We start from the raw sequence: 19,621 nt of genomic DNA on the forward strand, positions 1-19,621 counted from the left end.
AACACAGATTCATTAAATATTACACATGTCTCGAAATATAGAGCCTATTAGTGACATGATCGAAGCATCTATAACCACTGTGATTCAAGCTATAACCCAAAAATACACACTGTTTACTCTTGGCATCCAACTTGGCACTTGCATACGGTTTTAGCCAGGGATAGCAAGCACAGCGAAAAGTATTTAAGGTATGATACTTGGCAGAGGCATGAAATAGAAGTTCCCAATGACTGATCATAGAAGACTGAAGAGGTAATCGATTAATAAGATATATATCAGTTTGGAAAGCTTCAACCCAAAACTTTGCAGGTAAACCACTGTGAGATAATAGGGTTCAACCCATTTCAACAACATGACGATGCTTCCTCTCTGCACACCTATTTTGCTCAGGAGTGTGAGGACAACTCAACTGATGGGTGATAACTTGATCATTAAGAAAGTTTTGTAATGATTTGTTTAGAAATTCACCCCATCAATCAAATCTTATACATTGAACTTTGAGCTCAAGTAAAGTTTGAACCTTTAAGATAAAGTCTTGAGAGTGGAGAAGACATCAGACTTAAAGTATAGAGGATAAAGCCAATTATATTTAGTAAAGTCATTCACTATTATTATGTAAAACTTGTATCCAGTACATGAGGATGTGGGAGAGGGACCCCATACATCGGTGTGAAGTAATTGAAGTGGCCTAGTGGATGTACAAGGTAAAGCTGTAAATGGCAGTCTAGAAGCTTTGCCTAATTGACTAGCTGTGCACATAGACAATTTATTAACAAAACCAATTACTGGCAGATGATTTTTATTCACCACAAAACTTAAAATGCCACTAGAAGGATGTCCAAGGCGTTGATGCCAAATCTGGAAATCAACCTTAGCAATCATCAGAGTAGTTGGTGAGATTACAATCCCAGAGACACCATTTGAAGCATTCTAGTAGAAGGGGTACAAGCCTCATTCACTAGGGCCCTGGAAAAGCATATTTCCAATTCTTAGGTCCTTGACATAGAATCCAAAATGATCAAATTTCAGAGCATACCAACTGTCATATACAAACTTGTAAACATAGAGCAAATTATGAGATGCCTAAGGAAGTAAAAGCACATCATTCAATCTAAAGGTAGCATTATTTGTGCGAATGAAAGCAGACCCAGTATGAGAAATGTACATACCTTTTCCATCACCAACAAATAGTTGATCATTGCCAGAGTATGGAATTGCAGAATTGAGTGCAGAAGGGTAGGTGTGACATGATGAGATGCATCACCATCAGTAAGTCAATAGCTAGGAGGGGTAGAGGCATTTATAGCAAACATTGCAATAGGAGCTTGTGCATTCGAGTTCGAGGAAAATTGAGAGAGACGATTGCATGTAGGAGCCTAGTGACCATATTGAAGACATAGTTGACATTGAACAGAGCGCCCAAAGGAGTTAGATTAACTAAATGTCTAACGAGAAGGGCCAACACCAAGAATACCACTAGAGTTGTTGTGATTCCAGTTGCTAGGTTTGTTTCCCCCAAAATTACAATTCTAATTGTACTGATGTCGATTTTGGAAACGACCACAAGAATTACCTCTATTCGACTGAGCACCAGAGGTGTTAGATTGTGCCATATAAGCATGAAATGGTGCAGCGGAGGAGAACGAAGCTCTGGTTTTGCGTTTTTGAAGCGAGATCTCTTTGCTCAGTAAAAGGCCATGAAATTCATTAGTCGTCACAGGCTGATTGCAAGTCTCAATAGAGTCAACAAATAATTCATAGTCATCAGGAAGACCAAATAAAATGTATGCAACGAGATCAGATTCAGAAATTGGTTCACCAGCAGCAACAAGTTTATCAAAGATATCTTTGATCAAATTAAGATAATCAGTCATGGAAGAGTCACCTTTATGAATCATTTGGATCTTCGATCGAAGGCTGTGAACATGTGTGCGTGAAGCACCAGAGAACTGCTGCTCAAAAGACTGCCAAAGGGAACGAGTCTTCCATTGCAATAGTCAAAGGAAGAAGATCTTCGAATAGCGTTGAGTTGATCATAATTTGATCACGCTTGCACTAGGTCTCATAGAAAGGATTGAGAACACGAGATCCAGAAGAATTAAGAACAAATTCAGGAGGGTAGAGATCCTCACCATTGACAAGGCCAAGAAGCTTGAAATGCTTCAGTGCAGGAATGAAGAGACTGTGCCAAGTGATGTAGTTCTGACGATTGAGCTTTGTTGGAATCATTCCTGCAACATTTGCCATGGAAATCGATCCAATCGACATGATCGAAGGATTAGAGATCTCGATGGGAGGGAGATTCACTGGGGAATTACGTGAAGAATGAGAATTGGAAGAGTTCGCAGCAATCACCATAACCTAATTTGGTGAATTGAGGACGAAAAGAAAGAAATCCAATACGCATCGACCTGTTTGGGAGACAGGAAAATTTAAGAAACACAAGAAAGTTTCAAGAAAGAGAGGGAAGTGGAGGATCGAAGTCGATTAGACAATGGTGATGATACCATGTAGAAACTGAGAATCTAGAGAGAGATTTCAGTTAGAGAGAGAGAGAGAGAGAGTAAAATAAGATTGTGATTTCATTAACATTAACAAATCATTACACAAGGTATTTATACATAAATATCCTATACCAACCATATGTGCCAGCTAAGCATAATGTACAACTAATCACTAACCATGCTAAGCTTAATAGCTAAGTAAACATCTAATCTGGTACATTGTTGCTGTGAGAGGTTGTACTCTCAACAGTTTCATCACGAGTGATCCCTTCTTCGTCTATGATGCATGAAAAAGCCGATCTTGGGTTACCCCGTGGGAGCCATTACCACCGTCTATCTTATCAGTCCACCAGTTGTAGGGCAGAAAGCGAAACCAACGGTTTTCCCCAATAAATTATGTAAACGCTTTCAACGGCTGCCACTGGGGCAAAAGGCCAGCAAGAACCTGCGCCACGATAGAAATGGTCAAGGCCTCCCTCAAAATTACAATATTTCACAAAGTTACGTTTTACTTCAATGTCAAACATGATGTTGCAAATGCGAGTCCCAACTTTTTTATGACGTGGATGAAAAACTTTTTGGACGTGGATATGGTTTACAGATCTGGAGTCTCTAGGCACATTGCGAGGAGTTGGCGGAGAGAGGGAATGAGAAATAGATGGATGGTGGAGGTAGGTCATGAGTGAGTTGTGGTAGCCGGGGGTGGGCTCTGACGGCAAACCAGAAGAAGCTACGCAGTCAAGCATATCTGGACGGAGAAGATGAACATTCAAATTAAAGAAATTGCAAATATTAATTAATTAGAGATGGGCTTACCATCTACCCCGCACAAACCCGCACCTCTTGAAGATGCTTGAAATCCAATCACCGAAAGCCCCAGAAACGAACAAGGAGAAAGCTCCATCATCCTCGAACAAGCAGCACACAAATCTGAACCACAAAGCAAATGAAACCTGTGGGAATAAAACATCACATAAGCAACAGTGCCAAAAACTGCACACACAAGGAAGGTGCGGTGTGAAGACGCGAGCCTCCAAAGCTCTACAAACCTTCTAGTAAAGCCGCGAAAAGTGGTGGAAAGAAATGGATTTAGATCCAAAAAGTTGCGGGATCAAAGGATGCTTGAGCGAATTGGGAGAGGTAGAAGATAGAATGAATGTAAACATGGAGGTGAGAAAACAGTAGGCAGAAAAGGAGGAAGGCAACTTATGAAGGCATACTGAAGTTCAACAAGGCAGGGAACGCAACTTACACCCTTGATCAGAGAAATAGTTTAGGCTAAGGATGTAAATCGAGTTTCCTGTCTTGGTGAACTTTAGTATGCTCTCATAATTTTGCTTAAATTTTTTTTATCTCCTTGCTTTCTCTTTGACTTTGCGTAGCTTCTATTATGAGGCGGACTGGGATTCTTTTAACGAATCCCCTAATATATATGCCTAACAACCCTCTACCAAGAACCCAAAGGACGTTCGGAAGCATGGGTCTCATGTTCTTTGTGGCAAATGAGAGCAAAGACTGCTGGTTATATCAAATGACACAAACAACATGTCGCGAATTAGTGGTAAATTAATTTGATCATCTAAGGCTTCTAATTAACCAATTAAGTGTGGCTAATCATAAAAGCAACTGATCATCAGTTGACAACTGAAAACCTACGTTTAATACAATACTCCTACATTTACTAATGCCTGTTGAAGCTAAAGCATCATCGCTTAGATTCACCTCAGCAAAACTAAGACAGAAGAAGCATATAGTATCTTGTTAGACAACTACTAATTAAGACAATACCGAAAAATGCGTAAACATAAGTGTAATCTTTGTTTCCAGATTATACAATATGAGGGGCGGTCTCATAATGTTTTACATAACAATTTTTGAAGATTGTTTTGAAAAACAAAAGCGACAAATAGAATTTTATTTTTATGATTTGAGAATGTTTTCAGTGATGTAATCCAATAATGATTTTTATAATATAAATTTTGAAATCGTGTTGGTAGTAATGGTGGTAGTGGTGGTAGAGATGATGGTTGAGATGATAATGATGTTGATAGCATTAATGGTGATTGGAATGTGGTAATAGTATTGACAATGATTATGTCAATAGTAGTGAAATATTGATGGTGACAATAACGGGGGAGGGTGCAATGAAAAATGCAAATAAAGAACATAAACTTGAAAAGTTAGAGGGGAACAAATTTAAAACTGGATAGGGGCAAAGATAATCCTAACCACGGCAATCCAAGTCAATCTTTGATATTAGTTATGTCCAAGCCAATCCGTTGCATCCAACTGTCTCAAAGTACTGGGCAAGTTTGAAAAAATCAACAGTGATTTGGTAAGATTAAGAAATCAAACGGTTTCCGAGTGAAATACCGGGAATACTATTTCCTAGAAGTACTTGTAAATTAAGAAATGTTCAAAACCTGGCCAATCTCTCTCTCTCAGTCTCCCTCTTCAACTCAGATGGACGCCTGAATTGCCGAAGATACCATGATCCGTCGTCACGGTGAGAGGGTGTTCGTCGTCGCACTCACACTCATTGCCGTCGTCACGCTAGTTGGCCTCCATACATCACACACACACACACACACACATATATATATATATATATATGGAGATGCTGAAAATCCCGAGTAGTAGAAGCTTGGCACAATTTGATTGGTTGATGAATCTATGCCGTAAAGCATAAACCCGTCATCCACCCCATATTATGACCAGTTGTTTGATTATACGATGTCTGGACAATATTTCAGGATCATACAATAATTTTCAATCATATACTAAGCATGAGATGGTTATAATAAAGACACAGAAGAATTTATATATAACTCTTCAAATGATCATTTTTCAAGAACATGAGCAATCTCCATTGGAGTTCACTAGTGTTTGCTGATATATAAACCACACCCAAATCGCTCTCTTCCGCGCAGATTGATCCGAAGGGAAATTTTGTGTGGCCTATGGAACAGTTAGGCAGTGGATTTGGGCACAAACTAGAGTTCAATGGCACTCATTCTCTATGGATACAACTATTCTCTTTCCACATCCAAAAAATAAAATCCTGTCAATCGCACTGATAAAAAAATTTCACCAATCAACACCTTTGCTTCAGGAGTAGAACAATTTTTCCCACTCTGTATATCAGCATTGTACATATTGGACACACCTTATTCTCCTCCTCCATAGAGCTATGAAACACGGGGAAAGTCATCAGCTCCGCACCATCCCTATTTGTGCCTAAGCCCAACCTGCAACCACACTCTCAGCGCCCTCTACTCACCGCACCCTCTATCAGATCAGATTGACCTACCACACCACCACCCTTCTAAACATGCAATCTTACAAAATGAATGAATGCTCCTTATCTGTCTCTTGGAGCAACATTTGATTAACCGGCCTTGTTATTAAAATAGCTAGCCGAGACTCGAGAGGTTTTAAAGAGACTCTTGGAGATGCTCTTAGTCGGTGAATAGATGAGGAGGGTGGGTAGTCTTATTGAAGTTGAGATAGCAGGGCAAACATTGTTGGGCGTGGCCTACACTTTGCAAGTAAAGGGTGAGCTTTAGGCATGGTGAGGCCAGTCCCTTCACTCATGTCCACCATTTCCTCACCAGTTCTTTCCCACTCAAAACACTGAAGCAAAGACCCTAATGCCAGCCCAACCATCCTTATTGCTAGTCCTTCCCCAGGACACCCCCTCCTGCCGGTCCCGAATGGCAACAACACAAAACCATCTCTTTCCCAGACGTTCAAAAACCTCTCTGGCTTAAATTGTCTAGGCTGTGCCCACAGCTTGGGATTGTTCTGTATAGCCCACGTGTTCACCAACAGCATTGCGCCACGTGGAACACGGAACCCTCCCACAGTGCACTCCTCCGATGATTCATGGGGCACCAACAATGGGTCTGCTGGGTACATCCGCAGGGTCTCGTTGATGATGCCCTGGAGGTAGGGAAGCTTGGGAAAGTCTGACTCCTCAAGCAGCCTGCTTTCTCCGATTTGGATGTCGATTTCAGTTTGGGCTTTGGCTAGGGTTTCAGGGTGGTTGAGCAAGAGTGACAGAGCGCATTCCATTGTTCCAGCTGAGGTTTCTGTCCCTGCCGATAGCATCACCTATGTGTGCAAAAGGCCTTAAACGGTTAAAACCAAGCATTGTCATGTTGTTTTCACAAAGTTCTACTTTCATCCCTATATTTTCAATTGTGTCGAATTTGATGTGTAGTTTGCAAATTCTTCCAGTCCAAGGAAATCCATCATCTTTTGTTAATGTCTATGAGAATGCCGTATTCGTGGCACATGGCACATAGGAGGCTAGGTTTGATGGATTTTGTACAAGAAATCAACAGAGAAGCTGACGGATGTTCTTGTGCTAGAACAATCTATCAAACACACGTTTTTAATGTCTTTAGTTTTCACATAGTTTCTCTTTCATCCATGTATTTGGTCAAAGGACATGCGTCAACTTCTATTTAATTATCTCGTGTGAAATTAAACAGAAGTTGACTGATATCCTCTGCATTGAAACAATTTCGAACTGCAGGGAATAAATTTGTTTTGATGCAATCAAATTACTAGGACAAAAGCGAAACCTTGTGAAAACTATTGAGGCTAGAAACGTTTTTTTTCTTTTTTGGATGGTTTTTTATTGGAGTATTTCGTATAATTCGGTTGAGAGTGCTTACTTGTATCATGCCTCTTACGATTTCATTGCTATAATACTCGGGATCAGTTTCTTGCAGATCAAGCAAGACATCCACCATGGACTTGCTCCTCTGTTCAGAAACAGAGCCCCTCTGCAATTTTCTATGTTCTTCAATCAAATTTTGCATGAACTCATCCTTCTTCTTTTGCAATAACACCAACTTCTTCTCAAGCACCGTTACTCCCAAATGCTTCAGAACCGGCATGAAATCTCCAATATTAGTAGCCCCACTCAACTCGAATGTCTCTATGACCATCTCTTTGAACAACTGAGCTTCCTCTGATTTCTCCGTTTGTTCCCCATAATACCGCTTTCCAGCAATCATCCTCATCAAAACATTAAGAGTCAGCTCAAAAAACGTTGACTTCATGTCTAAAATCCGAAACTCACCAGGTTTGGAACCTCGAAAAAGCCGGCTAAGCAGTGACCTGACTTCTTCCACACGGATGCCATAAAACATCTGAAGGCGGTGAGATGACAACAGTTCAATCGAAGCTATGCGTCTCATGTTGCGCCAGTGAGTGCCGTAAGAGGCCCAAACAAGGGTGGTGTAGTTGTATCCAAGGTGTTTTCCAGCTAGCAGCCCGGGACGGTTGGCAAAATTGACGTCGTTTTTGGTGAAGCATTCCTCGGCAGCGGAGGGAGAGGACACAACAATGACGGGGCGCGATCCGAATTGGATGTACAAAACTGGACCGTATTTTTCGGATAGTTTGGCAAGTGTTCTGTGGAGGGGTTTCTTGATGAGGTGGAGATGGCCTATGATGGGCAAAGAGAAACCAGGGCTTGGTGGGAGTCTTTTGTTATATTTCTGCAAATAGTTTTTGAAGAAAAGGAGAATGGTGAAGAGCAAAATGTAGTGGTAGAATGAGGTTTCCATTGGTATGTTGAATATGTCTGCAACACTAATGTTAATTTATATAAGATCAGCAGACGTGGGCATAGTTACATTCGCTAGATGTGTGGGCACATGAGAAATGATATGATAAGGACAAGGATATCCAAGGTAAAGTGGGAGTGACTTCAATCGAAGATAAATGAGAGAAAAGCGGTTAAGGTAGTTTAGACACGTGAACCAAAGACCTGTAGATGCTCCAATTAGAATGCAACTATGAGCCGGAGGCTTAGGTCAAAAGGGGTTGAGGAAGATCTAGTGAGAATTGGAAAGAGATTTTAAGAAAAGATATGGAGTACTTGAAGCTAAAAAAAGACTTAGTACAAAACCGAGCGCAATGACGTTATAGGATTCATACAATTGACTCCATTAAGCAGAATAAGACTTGATTGTTGTTGTTGTTTTGTTGCATAATAAGAATTTATATAAGATCATATAATCTGGTACTAATCAGTGTGGCTTTTTTAATTAGTAATATACAAGGGGAAATGTACAAATGGTGATGCTATCCAACTAGGACAGCCGCTTGAGATTCTAATTTGTAGCCAATCCATATAACATACATATGGAGATGCTGAAAATCACAAGTAGGAGCTTGGTACAATCCGACAATTTTGTAAAGTTAAGGACTCCAAGTATAATTATCTTAGGGATCTTTGACTAATCATTTGATGTTATAATATGTTGGTTGATCATACTGTACTAACCTAAGGCATAAACCCATCATCCACTTGTAGTGATTTCATTATACCACGTGGTGACAATGTTCCAGTACCGTACACCAATTTTACATCCAAACAGATATCAAACACGTGATGCCTAGACATTCCTCATAGAAACTAGAATTAATCTTCATTAGTGCACCCTCTTTGTTTTATTTTCTTTTCTTCTCAAGGAAGACACAAGAATTGTATACAACTCTGCAAATGATTAAATTTTTCAAAAACATGAGGCAATCTCCATTAGAGAGTTCACATAACAGCTTTTTCTCCATGCTCCAGTGTTTGCTGGTGAATAAACCGCACCCAAATTGCTCTCTTCCGCGCAGTTTGATTCGAAAAAGAAATTTTTTGTGGGGTATATTGAACAATAAGGCATTGGTTGTGGGCACAAGTTAGAGTTTAATGGCACTCATTCTGTACGTATACAACTCTTCTCTTTCCACACCCAAAAAATAAAATCTTCTCAGTCACACTAAATCGCAAAATCTCCCAATCAAGACCTTTGCTTCAGGGATTGAACAATTTTCTCACTTTGTGGATGAGCCTTCTACATATTGGACACACCCTATTCTCCCCATCCATGATCCTGCAAGATGCATTTCGGTAAAAATCTCGAAAACAAAAACATTACATGTGTGAAAGAAGAACATGAAAGTGAGCGGTGTATCTATAGCGGTGTATGTACCTTTGAGCACAGTCATAGCAGGTGGCACAGTGACCACAAGGAACGAAGAAGGAGTTGCGCTGCTCATCGTAACAAATTACGCATAATTTCTCGTCATATAATTCCTCCGAGGAGCTACTAGAAGCTCCTGAATCTTCATCTTCTTCATTTGTCCCATATGTCTGTCGAAGAAGCGTCTTCTGTGGCACTATAGGGTAAGTCTCATTAACTTCTTCCACTGCTGTTTCAACTAAAGTTCTATCATCACCGTCACAGGCTCCAAGGTATTTCAATATCAGAAAAACAACCACCACAATAAATCCTGGAAGTTGGACATAAATGAGACCAATAGTTGATACAATTACAAGATTGCTGATATAAGATACTGAATGATCAACAGAACTGAGGTCTATTTCTAATTTCGTACCTAAAATCGCAATGTAGGTTACCACACGAGCCACGAACGAAAGCTCAATGTACCAGTCACCAAGATCTCCCTGCAATGACTTCATTGTTTATGTTGGCACAAAATTAGTAACAATTTCAGACAATTTATGAAATCAGGCCTTACATTGTTAGGTGTGGTTAGTATGACATAGTGAGTATTGGGGAATACAAGGCTGAGACGGCAGGACCCCTTCGTTGTTGAACAGACGTCCTTAGCTTTCGTAACATCATACATCGTTGATGACACGCTTACATTCACTGATACAATTGCGCTATTAGGATTTGTGCTTATGAATTCAAGGTAATACTTGTCATCTTCCTCAATATTGTACTCGGCTTCTTTACCTGAACAAAAAGCCCATATGATGATCATTTTGCAAATAAACTTCGTGAGCATTTTTTTAGGCCTCAGAACACTTCTTTTTTCTGCAATCTAATTGTGGAATAATAGTTTTGAAAACGGAGAATCGGTTACCGATTTTGGGTTCATTGAAGGCGAGGCTGTCCTGAGAACTTGTTTGTTCCGGCTGCAATATTTCGATATTTTGTTCCCCTGTCAAAACGTGCGTTACATTTGTTTTAAGATGAGTCCAAAACCTAAATAAGATGCAAACAACAAAGACGATATTTTTCAAAGACGTGACAGTTTCCGTTGAATTTGTTTATTAAATGACATGACAGTTTTTCAATTTATTAAAATTTCAATTTATTTAAAGTTCACTTTGTAACTGAAAATAAATAAATTGGGTCCATCATGAACCTTATTTGCTTATAAAATTTGAAATACTAAAACGTGAACTGACGTGTTATTTGATGAACAAATTTGATTAACAAAATTGGTCGAGAAAACAGATTTCAAATTGGAACTAACCTTTAAGCATAGCAACTTGTAGTTGATTTAAGGTAGTAGCATGAGCTTCCAATCTCATGGACAAACTTGAACCCTTGTTTAACCAGAAGGAAAATCCCTGAAAAGAAAATTTCAACCCCTCTGGAAATCCAAATCAATAATTTGGAGGGCAAATGCATAATGTGGGAAAAAGTCCAAAACCATAAGTAAATAATTTAATTTAATTTTAAAATGTAAATTTTCAGTTCCTACCTTGCGATTATACGATGGAATGATCAAGTAATTGTGCACACTCCAATTTGTTTGGTAGTTCAATTTAGGCTCTTCAGAAAAAGCGTAGAGAGAAACCCCTTTCCTGTCAACATCTCTCACTTCAACATGTTTGACAAACACAGCACTAGCCTTCATCAATCGCGAAGAGCTCGACCCGAGCTCCATCCTACGGTCGCCATAGTACCCGTATCGGAGACTCACCGAAACTGCCAAAAAAAAACAAGTGAAATGCTTTGTTGAGATGGAAGGGTCTGTGGAAGGAAAATTGGTATTGAAAATGAAACAATTTATGTGTACATGCCACATATCCAGAGGGTCAAAGGAGTGAGGAGGCGAGCCCAAGTCTCCTGCCACCGCTGAGAGCCCGCCGGAGGCGTCGGGTGGGCCCACACCGGACGGTACATGGCTGCGAAGAAAGATGGGGAGGTTGCAGAAGGAGGTAGAGAGAGAAAGTGAGAGGTGTGAGAGGAAATTATTGTTCTGGTGGAGGGAGGAGAGAAACCATTGGGAGATTGGGGGGAAGAAGACTAGTAGTTTTGCGTTTGGTAGTTCCGTTGGTTCCCGTTCTTCCATAGCTCAACTAACCGTTTTTTAAAGTGGTTGGCGCAAAATTTGAATGGCAAGTTTTTTGAATGTTAGGTGTTAGTTAATTTCGGTTTGGGATAATCTTGTACTTGTAAGTTGTAACCTTCAAGTCAAACACTTTTGTATAGAACCTTCAAGTCAACACTTCTGTTTTTTTGTCGTTCGGTAGGATACTTACATCAAATATATCTAAATTGATGCATTATATAATATGGAAATACTTATATAACCAACAATTTCGTTGATTAATTTCTTTTTATAAAAGTAGTGTAGTCGTGCATCATTTATTGAAATCTTGAGCATCAGATCTCTAAGTTCAATAATGAGCATTGAGTATCCAAGATCTCCGGGTTATGACCTGGTTTTGGGTCAGAGCACCGAGGTCTCATGTTCGGGTCTGGGTGCTAGTGTCTCGAGCGACTAGTTCTCGAGCACCAGGTCTTGGTTCAAGCTTAGGCATTGAGGTCTCAGTATGAAGCTTAAGGCTATCTCCAATGGATCAGGTCATAGGGCTATAGGATGTGTTATAGCTTGAAATTAGCATAAAACATCTCCAATAAAGGTCTAAGCCAAAAGAAAAGGAGACCCATTGGGCCAATCTTTTGGCCATCGAGCTGGACTTTTAAGCCAACCAACCCATTTGAGGGGCCCAAGTTGTTAGCAACTCACTTGCTAGCAAATGTTAGCTAGCCTTGGATTTTTGAATTTCTTTTTATTTTTGGATGAAATTTTAAAAAAAAAAAAAAAAAAAAAACAATCTAATTCTTTTTATGTAAATACGTAAGTTATTTCAACACCATTTCTCACATCATTTTCATCCTTCCATAATATCTTACCTTATTTTATTTCAATTCTTCACATTCTTAAACTCCATCCGAAAACATTAACTTTTTTCTTTTTTTTTGAAGCAAAACAAACATAGCATTCCAAAAAATTATTAAGATTACAAAAAGATAAGAAATATGAGAGTTATTCATTCAGAAATATGGTAGTTTAATTCAATTAACCAATAAGTTAAAAAACAAACTTAAAATAATAAATTATTGAGGGGCTAAAAAATAATCATTTTCGATTGGAGATAATATATAAATATGATCTGATACTGTTCATTTAAAAATAATTTATTACAGAGCTATAATCTAAACGAAAGCTAAACATAACCACTTCAATTGGAGATGACCTAAGCTCCAAGGTCTCGTGGTCGAGCTCAGCCGTCGAGTGCATCGGATTGGTATCGAAATGTGAAATGCTCGAGTAAGATTTCGTATGTTGATACACGCGTCTCATCTGATTTCGGGTGCGTTTGACTGGTTCCTCATGTCCTTTTCCAATGTCAAATTATTGAGTCATTGAGTCTGACCTTGGGAATGCGTCTGACGTTGGAATTGAAGACGATGTTTGTGTTTTTTTGTGAAAGTTGGATCATGTCAGGGTCCATCGGACTCGATCGTGGCCAACTGCTAGAACTTGAGATTGTCATTTTAACATAGCTGTCTTGTTCGATAGCATCGCTAAATTTTGTATACTTCTCTTGCATCTTATCAATGCTCATCAGTTGACTAAAATCCAAGATAAAGTGACATTTAATTTTTCATTAACGAATTAAAGTAAATTATATTTTGCACCGTTGAACTTAAATTTAAATATTTTAATATCATTCACAAAGTTACGATTTAATCACAATGTCATGTCATGCATTATATGCACGCTTATACATATATTATATAAAGAAGTACAAACCACTTGCATTGCATACATCAAACACATCCAATGGAAGCATCATTCTACTACTACATTTTCCTCTTCATCATCTTTCTTTTCCTCAAGAACTACTTGCGAATATTGAACAAAAAACTCCCACCAAGCCCTTCTCTTTGTTTCCCCATCATAGGCCATCTCTACCTATTCAAGAAACCCCTACACAGAACACTTGCCAAACTCTCCAACACATATGGTCCAATCACATACCTCCGATTCGGCTCCCGCCCCGTCCTCCTCGTATCCTCACCGTCCGCGGCTGAGGAATGCTTAACCAAGAACGACATCGCTTTCGCCAACCGCCCCAAGTTTCTCGCCGGAAAACACCTCGGATACAACTACACCTCCCTCACCTGGGCCTCCTACGGTTCCCACTGGCGAAACCTACGACGTATAACCTCCCTCGAGTTATTGTCATTCCAACCGCCTTCAGATGTTTCACGACATCCGTGCAGATGAAGTTAGGTCATTGATTTGCCTGCTTTTCCGAGGTTCTAACAGCCGTGAATTTCAGACTTTCGAGATGAAGTCAACGTTTTTTGAGCTTACACTTAATGTTCTGATAAGGATAATCGCCGGAAAGCGGTATTACGGAGAACATATGGCGGATTTGGAGGAAGCGAACCGATTTAAACAAATTGTGAAGGAGACCTTTGAGCTGAGCGGGGCTACGAATATCGGAGATTTCGTGCCGGCTTTGAAGTATTTGGGAGTAACAGGGCTTGAGAAGAAGTTGGTGATATTACAGAAGAAAAGGGATGGATTCATGCAAGATTTGATTGAAGAACATAGAAAATTGCAGAGTGGCTCTGTTTCTGAACAGAGGAGGAAGACAATGGTGGAAGTTTTGCTTTCCCTGCAAGAAACTGAACCTGAATATTATACAGATGAGATCATAAGAGGCATCATGCAAGTAAGTCTCTGTCTCTTGACCAAAATATGAGAAATTTTAGAGTCAGATGCATTAATTTTCTGCTAAAAGATAATCTTTTAGTTTGTTTGGCTGATGTTCAACCTGGATGTCTGAAATATAATAATAGAAAATTTAGTCTAATATGTCTGTCTACTTGGCATTGCTCATAAATAATTTTATATTAGCTTTTTAGTAAAAATTGTCTCTGATATTCTCATAACTCATTGATCCTAAAAATTAAAATCGATAGAAGTGGTCCTTAAAATTGTTTATCATCAATCATTTTGGTCATTCTCCGTTAAATTGAAGAAATCATCAATTCAAGGAAAGGGGTTGACCTGACCAAAATACCATCAATTTAATTGAGATTTCTCACATCAAGACCAAAATGATTGACGGTTAACAATCTCAGATATCACTTCTATTAATTTTAAATCTCAAATATTAAAGTAATGAATTATGTTAATCACAGATGATCATTTTGAATTAAAAAAAAAAAAAAAAACCTTTCATATTTTGATACCTGTGAATATTATATAACATTGGCAACATGGATTTTTTGAATTAAACTAAGGTCAATGTCCAACTTTTCGCGTAGCTAGACATATATTTCAAATGAAAATTATTTTCTTTATGTAATAAAGTCAATGTCATTATACAGTATTTTAAGTTAATGATGCATTGTTATTTTATTTTTTTAAACAAACGATATTATCTACATTAAGAATGTGGGGATTGGATTAAGCCTCACAATGAGATAACAGTAACTTACGAGAATTGAACCTAAAACATTTTATTTACAAGTGATGAACAATACCACTAGCATGTAGTATTAAATGACAACGCATTGCTATCTTTTATGACTTTTTCATTCCCATGCGTGATCAACTTGTCATATCACAACAATAGCATTTCAGTTGCATAGAAGCCCTTCCCCATATTAGATCGCTCCACCAAACTAGTTACTTATACGTAAATTGACTCTTACAAATGAAATAAACCTTATGGCTTAAGGTTTTTTGCACAATTGCACCCACAGGTCATGTTAACAGCAGGGACAGACACCTCATCTGGAACCATGGAATGGGCTCTATCCCTTTTGCTCAACAACCCAGAAGCCCTTGCAAAAGCTCAGACTGAAATTGATAACCACATTGGACAAAGCTGCAGGCTACTTGAGGAATCAGACCTTCCCAAGTTACCCTATCTCCAAGGCATCATCAGCGAAACCCTCCGAATGTACCCAACAGGCCCATTGCTAGCCCCACATGAGTCATCAGAGGATTGCACCGTGGGGGGCTTTCACGTCCCACGTAGAACAATGTTGTTGGTGAACATATGGGCCATACAACATAATCCAAAGTTGTGGGCACAACCTGACCAATTCAAGCCAGAGAGGTTCCATAACCTACAAGAGGAAAGAGATGGTTTTGTTTGGTTGCCGTTTGGGGCAGGGAGGAGGGCTGCCCCGGGGAAGGCTTAGCGACTCGGATAGTCGGGCTGGCTTTAGGATCACTGATTCAGTGTTTTGAGTGGGAGAGAATTGGTGAGGAAATGGTGGACATGAGTGAAGGGATTGGTCTCACCATGCCTAGAGCTCAACCTTTACTTGCAAAGTGTAGGCCACGCCCAAAAATGCTTGCTCTACTATCTCAACTCTAAATGGGGTCAATGCATGTTTTCCTACCCCTGTTTTTCTCTAAGTTTGCTTCGTTTTGAATCCTTTTTTTCTTTCTCTTAACTCTAACCCACAAGAAATGACCCCGTTTTATCCAACAAAGGTAACATGTAGAGAAAATATTATTACGTGATAAGCATCCACTCAGAAGAACTTGGTCGATGTGTCTTATTAAAATCATAAATCGGAAATTGGCGGTGGTGGTGTTGGAAGTAGAGGTGAGTTCGAGAATCGAAAACCGAAAAAAAATTGAACTGAAGTCAAAAAAACCAAACCAAACCGAATGTTGTTGCCTGTGGGTTCGGTTCCAAACCGAATCGAATTGAAAAAACAAGTGAAATGCTTTGTTGAGAGGGAAGGGTCCGTGGAAGGAAAAATGATCTTGAAGATGAAAATTTATTTGTACATGCTGCGTATCCAGAGGGTCAAAGGAGTGAGCAGGCAAGCCCAAGTCTCTTGACACCGCTGAGGGCCAGCCGAAGGCGTCGGGTGGGCCCACATCGGACGGTACATGGCTGCGAAGAAGGATGGGGAGGTTGCAGAGAGAGGTAGAGAGAGAGAGTGGGAGGTGTGAGGAAATTGTTCTGGTGGAGGAGAGGAGAGGAACCATTGGGGAGCTAACCATTTTTTAAAGTGGTTGGCGCAAAATTTGAATAGCAAGAATTTTTTTAATGTTAGGTGTTGGTTAATTCCAGTTTGGGGTAATCTTGCAAATATGAGAGATTTTTCAATGTGGCTGACACCACGTGTCTATATAAAAGTAATGAGATTCTTGTGTTAAAATATTAATAACATAAAAAATAAAAAGTTCTCACAACTTATATAATAACACGTGATGCACCACTTGTATTACTGGAAAAATTTCTCTTGAAACTCGACACAGTTCTCACTTCTTGAAGTGTTTTGATATAGGAACCTTCAAACGAGCACTTTTTTTTGTTGTTTGACAAATGGTAGAATAATTACATTAGATTCATTTAAATTGACGCATTATATAATATGAAAATGCTGCTATGGCCAACTATTTTGCCGATTTTTTTTATTTTTTTTTTTACAAAAATGGTGTAGCCTCTTTCATTTATTGGAATCATAAGCGCCAGATCTCTAGGTTCCTGGCTCTGGATTATGACCTGGTTATGGCGCATTGAGGTCTCATGCTCGGGTTTGGGGGCTAATGTCTCAAGTGATTGGTTGGTTCAGGCTTGGGCATCGAGGTCTCAGGATCAAGCCTAGGCGCAAAGGTCTCGTGTTTGAACCTAACTATCGGGTTCACTAGACCAGTACCGAATGTCAAATGCTCGAGCAAGATCCCGTATGTTGGTACACGCGTCACGTCTGATTTCCAGTGCGTTTCACTAGGTCTTCAATCCTCATGTCCAGTTCCAATGTCAAATTATTGAGTCTACGCTAGAACTGAAGACGATGTTTGGGTTTTTTAGGTGAAAGTTGGAACATCTCATGTCATTGTAGGGTCTATCAGTGTTGAAGTTGTTAGGATTTCCTAGCCATTAGGGTTAGGTTTCCTAGTTTGTAGGGTTGTTTTCAGTAGTTGTTAATAATCCCTAGTCTTTAGGGACAAGTTGTTTAATTTTCTTCTAGTCGTGTACTACGTTGTTAGGTTTGTTAAAAATGTGGGCTGCTTATTTCTAGCTTTCAGTTTCTTGTAAGGATATTTAACGCCATTGTTGATCTTTTAATTGAATAACACATATTCTCCCAACTATTGAGTGTGCAAACAAACATTTATTCACAAGTTTTCTTAAGTGTTCATCCTCGGGTTCCAATATCTGGTACCAAAGCCCCATCACGGGGCCTAATCAAAGCTAGTTTCATCGTTCAACAATAACACCATGACCACTAAAAGTAGCTTTGTGCAACCTGCAATCCTGAGGTTCGATGGACACTATGATCACTGAAGCATGCTTATGGAAAATTTCTTGCGCTCCAAAGAATATTGGAGCTTGGTGGAGACTGGGATTCCTACAGTAGCAGACGAGAAGAATCTCACTGATGCACAGAAGAAGACCATTGATGATCAAAGGCTGATAGATTTGAAGGCTAAGAACTATTTGTTCCAGGCTATTAATTGATCAATTCTGGAGACGATATTGAAGAAAGATACTACGAAGGACATCTGGGACTCCTTAAGGCAGAAGTACCAAGGTACCGCACAAGTCAAGCGTGCACAATTACAAGCTTTTCGTAAAGAGTTTGAAGTTCTACATATGAAGAAGGGGAATCAGTGAATGAGTACTTCACGCGAACTCTTACCATAGCTAACAAGATAAGGATTTATGGGGAAAAGATAGGAGTGTGGTGGTCATCGAAAACATTCTAAGATCAATGACTCCTAAATATGACTATGCAGGTGTGCTCTATTGAAAAGTCTAATGATCTCGACATCTTGACCATCGATGAGCTCCAAAGTAGCTTGTTAGTGCACAAGCAGAGAATGGGTAGGCACATGGTGAATGAACAAGCTTTAAAGGTGACTCATGAAATCCAACTAGGAGAGAGAGGTGGACGTAGCAATTTCAGAGGAAGATGACGAGAGAGGGGTAGGAATATACCTGAAAAATCTACCCTTGAATGTTATAATTGCCATGAACTTGGGCATTTTTAGTAGGAATGCCCCTAGAAAGAGAAGGATCAAAAGGCTTCTACACTAGAGACAAGTGAAGAAATGTTGTTGATAACTTATGTAGATATCAAGGAAGCTGACATAAAGAAATTATGGTTCCTGGATTCAGGATGCAGCAACCATATGTGTGGTAAGAAGGAGATATTCATAGACGTTGATTAAACCTTCAGGAAATTTGTGAAGTTTAGGAACAATTCAAGCTTAGTTGTGTTAGGGAAGGGAAATGTTCATATAGAAGTCAATGGAATCATGCAGGTCATCACTGGGGTATTTTATGTGCCGGATTTAAAGAACAACTTACTGAGCATTAGGCAACTACAAGATAAAGGTCTTGCCATTTACATAAAAGGTGGCAATTGCAAGATTTATCATCCTAAGAGAGGATTGATTTGGGAGACATTAATGGCTGTAAATAGAATGTTGATCATTCTTACTCGTACACAACCACAAGAACATAAGTGTTTCAACACAGTTGTAGAAGATCAACCTCAACTGTGGCATCATAGACAAGGTTCATTTGGTTGCAAAAGGGTACAGTCAACAATATAGAGTGGATTATGCTGAAGTGTTTACACTTGTAGCTCGCTTGGATACAGTTCATGTCATATTATCACTTGCAGCTCGAAATAATTAAACAGTTTACCAGTTGGATATCAAGTCGGTATTTCTTCGTGAAGATTTGAAAGAAGAAGTGTTTGTTGCACAACCTTCTGGCTATGAACAAAAAGGGCAGAAGCACAAGGTATATAAGCTTTAAAAGACTTTATACGGTCTTAAACAAGCTCATCGAACTTGGTAGAGCCGCATTAAGTCTTATTTCATGAAGGAAGGTTTCGAAAAGTGCCCACATGAACACACCTTGTTTGTCAAAAGAATGAATGGAGGTAAAATGTTCATTGTTTTCCTGTATGTTGATGATCTCATATTTACTGGGAATAACGAGTCTATGTTCAAAGAGTTCAAGCATTCTATGATGATTGAGTTTGATA

At 39.3% G+C, this 19,621-nt stretch overlaps 2 protein-coding genes, 1 long non-coding RNA gene and 1 pseudogene across 5 annotated transcripts; 1 reads left to right on the plus strand and 3 right to left on the minus strand.

The window, feature by feature from the left end:
- Nucleotides 1–2,642: 2,642 nt before the first annotated feature.
- LOC125475421 lies at nt 2,643–3,981 on the minus strand. Its single transcript, XR_007256811.1, has 3 exons — nt 3,554–3,981; nt 3,321–3,457; nt 2,643–2,949 (listed from the first exon to the last, which is right to left on the minus strand). It is a non-coding gene; the product is annotated as an uncharacterized LOC125475421 (long non-coding RNA).
- A 2,015-nt stretch (nt 3,982–5,996) lies between these two features.
- LOC103945348 (cytochrome P450 81Q32-like) lies at nt 5,997–8,148 on the minus strand. Its single transcript, XM_048580157.1, has 2 exons — nt 7,187–8,148; nt 5,997–6,617 (listed from the first exon to the last, which is right to left on the minus strand). Exons 1-2 carry the CDS (start codon nt 8,084–8,086, stop codon nt 5,997–5,999), a joined length of 1,521 nt encoding a protein of 506 aa, XP_048436114.1. The 5' UTR covers nt 8,087–8,148.
- Nucleotides 8,149–8,934: 786 nt separating this feature from the next.
- Nucleotides 8,935–11,497, minus strand: LOC103945304 (E3 ubiquitin-protein ligase APD2). Of its 3 annotated transcripts, none has more exons than XM_009355856.3 (8): nt 11,359–11,497; nt 11,037–11,263; nt 10,806–10,902; nt 10,410–10,487; nt 10,059–10,279; nt 9,915–9,984; nt 9,509–9,809; nt 8,935–9,409 (listed from the first exon to the last, which is right to left on the minus strand). In XM_009355856.3, the coding sequence occupies exons 1-8, from the start codon at nt 11,459–11,461 to the stop codon at nt 9,331–9,333; spliced, it is 1,176 nt and encodes a 391-aa protein (XP_009354131.2). In that variant the 5' UTR covers nt 11,462–11,497; the 3' UTR covers nt 8,935–9,330. The 3 variants fall into 3 exon arrangements, with proteins under 3 accessions (XP_009354131.2, XP_048436167.1, XP_009354132.2); XM_048580210.1 differs by having other exon boundaries at nt 9,915–9,993; XM_009355857.3 differs by having other exon boundaries at nt 9,915–9,993; nt 11,355–11,496.
- A 1,881-nt stretch (nt 11,498–13,378) lies between these two features.
- Nucleotides 13,379–16,016, plus strand: LOC103945306 (annotated as a pseudogene).
- The last annotated feature ends 3,605 nt before the right edge of the window (nt 16,017–19,621 follow it).

Source organism: the organism of the source record quoted next, unplaced genomic scaffold (genome assembly GCF_019419815.1).
Source record: "Pyrus x bretschneideri cultivar Hongxiangsu unplaced genomic scaffold, Pyrus_bretschneideri_v1 Contig15, whole genome shotgun sequence".
Classification (NCBI taxonomy): domain Eukaryota; kingdom Viridiplantae; phylum Streptophyta; class Magnoliopsida; order Rosales; family Rosaceae; genus Pyrus; species Pyrus x bretschneideri.